Source organism: Gadus chalcogrammus, unplaced genomic scaffold (genome assembly GCF_026213295.1).
Source record: "Gadus chalcogrammus isolate NIFS_2021 unplaced genomic scaffold, NIFS_Gcha_1.0 GACHA035, whole genome shotgun sequence".
Lineage (NCBI taxonomy): Eukaryota > Metazoa > Chordata > Actinopteri > Gadiformes > Gadidae > Gadus > Gadus chalcogrammus.
Window position 1 is genome coordinate 4391 of NW_026613470.1, and position 5610 is coordinate 10000.

The 5610-nt window shown below is 44.2% G+C and overlaps 1 protein-coding gene across 1 annotated transcript in view; it reads left to right on the forward strand.

Moving 5' to 3' along the window:
• Window positions 1–1537: 1537 nt before the first annotated feature.
• Window positions 1538–5610, forward strand: part of m1ap (meiosis 1 associated protein) — a gene marked incomplete at its 3' end in the record, with an annotated part of 33834 nt that continues 29761 nt past the window's right edge. The window contains exons 1-2 of the mRNA XM_056584936.1: window positions 1538–1569; window positions 5135–5414. Of these exons, the coding sequence (XP_056440911.1) occupies window positions 5163–5414 (252 nt within the window). The remainder of the gene's footprint in view (window positions 1570–5134; window positions 5415–5610) is intronic.

The window sequence follows — 5610 nt, forward strand, 5'->3', positions numbered from 1 at the left end:
TACACACACACACACACACACACACACACACACACACACACACACACACCAAAGCAACAAAAACGGAATAAACAGAAAAAAACAAAATAGATAAGAATATATACTGGTACAGGAAATGTCACACACTGCGCATTGATTAAAAAATGATTAATGTCATCGAACGACAATCATATTTCAAGAAACATAATTTTGAATATCACACACCGGCTTGATGGAAACAGCTAGACAGAAATACCGCACAGCCTAGCCCACAGGTTGTAACAAGCCTTATGTTGTGTCTGGATGGAGAGTCAATGCAACATTACGGCGGGTTAGTGTTAACACTCATAACACGGATATGAATGTGCTTTTGTAATGTAATAACCTGTGAACGCCGAGGTTAAGATGTTTAAGACTGGTAGGATGCTGGTGTCTCTTCTGTATGGATATCAAGTGAGCTCATAGTAATGCAAAGAATGCTGTCTATGAACATTTGTGGGAAAAAAGTTTGTCACGTCATTCATCTATTCATGTGCCTCTAAAATACTTAGTAGTACAGATTTTTTACACATCTAAATCTAGCTGCATTTGTTGGTACCTGATGGAACCCTCTCCATACTGGCCGACCAGTATGAACCAGTTATGTCCCCATCCATGATTCCACTACCGCTCACATTAAGCCACCAACAGGCTACCACAGAAAAATAAACTCAAACAAAATGTTTCCACAGTCATTTCCTCACTTTCACCTCAAGCTGAGTTAAACAAAGTGCAGCAACCAAAGCAGAAAGCCGATTAAGGCCAGCGATTTCACTTGCCTTACGGGATTAACAAGAAAGAAAGAAAAAAAACGCCATTGCCAAACCCCAATCTAATTTTAACTAACTGGAACTTTGCTCAGAATTTGCCAAAAAAGGATTAACTGATTAAAATAAATCCACAATTCATTGCCAAAAACTGTCGAGGCGACCTTTCCGATGAATAAATCTGAAACCCCATAAGTGGATGACCATGAGCGTCAACTCAGCCTTTAACTTTAAATCGACCTCAAAGAAAAAAGTACAGCAACTTGTTGACAGTCTAGGGGAAAATCTCTTTCAATCCTAAACATCAAATCCAAAAGGCACACTGGATTACAAAATTAGGCTCATCTTGACCTAGCATGAGCGTGTTTGTGTGTGTGCGTGTGTGTGTGTGTGTGTGTGTGTGTGTGTGTGTGTGTGTGTGTGTGTGTGTGTGTGTGTGTGTGTGTGTGTGTGTGTGTGTGTGTGTGTGTGTGTGTGTGTGTGTGTGCGTCAACTGCAGTTTAGAGCAGTAGTAATAGGCCTACAATAATGTAATTGTAAATAGTTAGGCCTATTACTTACTTAAAATATATTATTATTATAGTAGTGATTATTATTATTATGATATGATATAGAATACATTCTTATTCTTAATTGACTATTACTATTATTTTAATATAAAATATACTAATGAAAAAGCTGTCCACTTACTTCACTTCACACTGTTCTTCACCTCACGTGCTGACGCAGCCTACGCTACATGACGAACAGACGTTAGCATCTTAGCTCCCACTGCTAGCTTAAGGTAAATAATGACTTAACTTTGTCGTGACTGCTAGTGATTCAATCTCATTAATTAATGCATGTACACCCAGGAATATTGTTTATACACTCCTACTACTTACAAATTATCGTTCAAACAAAAACGGAAAGTTATTAAAAGTCTAATTTGTGAAAGTGAGCTAACGATGTAGCATTAACGTCAGCCATTCCTAGTTGGTCTCGCCGACTGCGATTTTTCACACTGGTTTGTTGACCTTTTTTTAATATGGCTATTTCCGTTTCAGTATTCCAGGCTTCCAAATAACACTAATTTTATTATTCATTGATAAGTAACAGTTACTTTTGAAGTCTATAGACGAAATGCTAACATAATGTCTATACAGTATATGTATAGGTATACAGCTACTTTACATAACTATGGTTGTCATTTACAGGGAGTCAGAATACATAATACTGTATGATCTGCACCTTTACGCAGGCTATGGCAATAACATGAATATTTAAATATTTTATATAAAAAAATGGGATTTGATTGTATTCTGTATCTGGAGCGAGCTAGAGAGCAGCTGTAGCACTTCAGTGGCTCCTAGTTGGGAATGGGATTGGATTAAATACGTGAATAGAGTCCAGGCTGAAAAATGAGTCGACACAAATAGACAGGAGTCACAATATGTGCTTTGTCCCGGGTGCTCAGAGAGGATCAAAAGAGAGCAGTGGTCGCTTTAACAGCCTGTGGGAAAGGCTGAGCATACTGTTCTGAGCTGAAATGGGTCGCATGCCCTCTGATAACAGAAGCCTGACGCCTGCCACTAGTTTAGACACGTACCATTAAACAATGACTGGCTGTGTTCCTTTGTTGCCATAGTTTATTATTGGCTACTGCCAATGCAGTGTGTGTATGTGCATGCGCGCATAGTGTTCATAGTGTTCATATATAGAGGGATATATATATATGTGTGTGTGTGTGTGTGTGTGTGTGTGTGTGTGTGTGTGTGTGTGTGTGTGTGTGTGTGTGTGTGTGTGCGTTGCTTTCATGTGGGAGGGTGTGGTGCGTGGGTGTGATGTGGATATATTATCTTACTTAACTTGGTGTGAAATCTTCTTTTTTTTGCGGTGGACCATTCTAAATCCGTGTCTGTGGCAATGTCAAAAAGGTCTCCTCAAAGCCTGTGTCAGGGTCTTCCCAGGGCCGGGCTCCTGGGAAGACCACCAGGGGTGCTGCTGCTGTGTGTGCGGCCCTGCTGTCTGGGCTGGGGGTAGGCCTTAGCCTGGCCTGGTAGTGGTTGATCCATGGGAGTCCCACGGTAATCTGTGGTGGAAGTCCCATAAACGACACCGTTTCAGAGTGGGATTCCGTCCTGAGGAGCGGTTTTAAATTATCCGTGGATTCTCCCAGGAAGTTTAGTCTAGTTCTTCTAAACAAGCGTAATGATAGGCCTCGGAGTGGAGTCTATCGGGGGCAAGCCTCAGCACTAGTAGGTGTCGTCTATTGCCCCACAGCCCTCTGGTATACACGCTTACTCATTTCCTGTCCGTGTCACCGTCTACGCCAACGCCACGCCAACACAGAATTATCTTAATCAGAGTGTGAGAAACACCCAGATTATATTATCAGAAAAACAAACCATTGACATGGGTGAATGTAAACAGTCCACCATACTAGCTGTTTAAGTATTCCTGTAGGGTTTTGTGTATTATTCATACTTTTCATGCTACTATAATTGATGTAGCATACAAAATTGAGATTTTGTTAAAAATATATAGGACCCATAAGGGTTAAAATGCAATTTTTTAAAAGAAAGAGGAAGAAGTCCGTAATGAATAGGGCTTTGGGAAATTACAGGCAAGGGCTATCTCCACTTCCCATTAGCTTTCCTTATGTACACTCCTCGGCTGAGCTCACTCAGTCAGGTGTGACCAGGAAATGACTGACTGCACTGATGTGAGTCTAAACAGGACTTACTGATGTGTCCAAATCACAGGTTTCGCGCCCTTTGAAGTAAGACGGTGATTATTACGAGCACACATACACACACACACACACACACAGTGTGCACGTACATACAAAGTACACAGGCAAAAGCTGCAAAGCATATAACCTAGACTAACACATCGTCTATTCCGAAGCGAGCGTTTACACAAAGTAAATTACGTCTGTGTGTGGACACTTTCTCTCGTTTAAAAACATTGTGCACGCAAACACACAAAAAACACTCTCACTCAGACGCGGTCCCCACAAAAACCCTCTAATTACAGGGTGTGTAATGAGGACGGGTGATTGACAGTGTGAACTATGGGTCTTTCCGCCCAGCGCAGTGCCGTGTAGTGCAGTCAAGTCTCCAGTCACTAGTGTACTGTGTAGCCACTCACAATGGACATTCCCCCGTTGCCACATCCTCTGTGCCGCATGTCATGCTGAATTCACTCACTGGTCTGTTGACACAAACCACACACAGCCCAGTCACCCACCACTGTCCACGGCATGGTGCTCGTCACTATAAATAACGGGGAATCTTCCCTCGCCCCTGTTTCGCAGAGATCCCGCCTTAAATCATAAGACGTGTGAACTTGGTGCTTCGGCATAACAAATGACTGCTCTTCCTTAGGCGATGCGATTCACTCGTGTTTCCTGTGTTTTGTTTCCTAATGGCGTGATGAAATACTGGCATAAAGGGACATCCGCCCCCCAACATGAATTACTGGGAAGACGTGTCATGCTATAGGATGGTCTGTGGGGGTCACTTGAGAGCCAAGGTTCTCTGGACCCCATAAGGTCAGCACCCCCCCACCCTCCCATCCTTCTCTGGCCCTGGGGGGAACTCAACCCAGCCCACCCACCACAGGAATCAAACCCCATTAAGATTTCAGCCATCTGCCTTTTCTCTTTCACAAGACCCGACCCGAGTACATACTGTGATACGTTTAGTTGGTTGAGTTGCCACATAAGAGGTTGTTTGGCAACTTTGCCACTGCCCTACCCACCTCTGAAGTTATTTTAACAGAAGTTAAACCTGATGCAATATTAATCAGAATAACTTACGTTCTCTCTTGAGACTCACACAAGTTACCACATAAATCTCAGCTATGCGTTCTATTTATGCTGTGCTGTTGCAGTTTGTTAATGACTGTTGGGGGCTACACATTATCATATGGGACCCATAGGTATAAGTATTGTTCTCATTTTGCTGTGGTTTGCATTGTTATTGTGTGTTTTCCGTCTTGAGTTCTCAGTGGACGCGATGTGTTCTGTGGAAATGTTGCCATGATTGCTTTTCCCTGAACGTAACCCCCTCTTCAGAGTATTTAGAGTTCAGTCTGCTATTTATCCTGCTTTGCAAAGGCATTGAGGAGTAGGAAACTGAACATTCAAGTAAAGGATTCCTTATTATAAATAATATAATGTTGCCATAATGTGCATCGCAACATGTTTATTGCATGATAGATTCTACTAATAATCTGCAAAGCGCATATTGAAAATGCAATTTTAAAGGACTTGATTTAAAATGTTTACGTTTATAATTATTACCAAGAAAAGTACACAGTATTTCCCCATGTCCTTGTGCCCTAACATATTCCTATTTGACTAGTCTTGTCGTTTTTCAGACCGGCACCTCCATGGACGCCAGGAAGAACCGAACCCCTGCGCTCCCCGACCCCAGCGGCTGGCCCTCCCTGTTCCTACGGCAACCGCCCCGGGTCCTGATCGTGGAGGCGCTGCCGCCCTGGTGGTCCCAGACGGGCCCCGTGCTCTGCGAGGCCCTGGACAACTTCCTGTCCCTGGCCTGCAGCGTGGCGGGCCCCTGCCGGGTTCCCCTGCTCTCGCTGTACGCCGTCAGCAGGCAGCAGGAGTGTCTGCTGCCCTTTGTGGTGAGGGGGGGGGAGGGGGAGAGGGGGAGGGGGAGAGAGAGAGAGGGGGGGGAGGGAGGGAGGGAGGGAGAGAGAGAGAGAGAGAGAGAGAGGGAGAGGGGGAGGGGGAGAGGGAGAGGGAGAGAGAGGGGGGAGAGAGGGATAGAGGGGGGGGAGAGAGAGAGAGGGAGGGATAGAGAGAGAGAGAGGGGGAGAG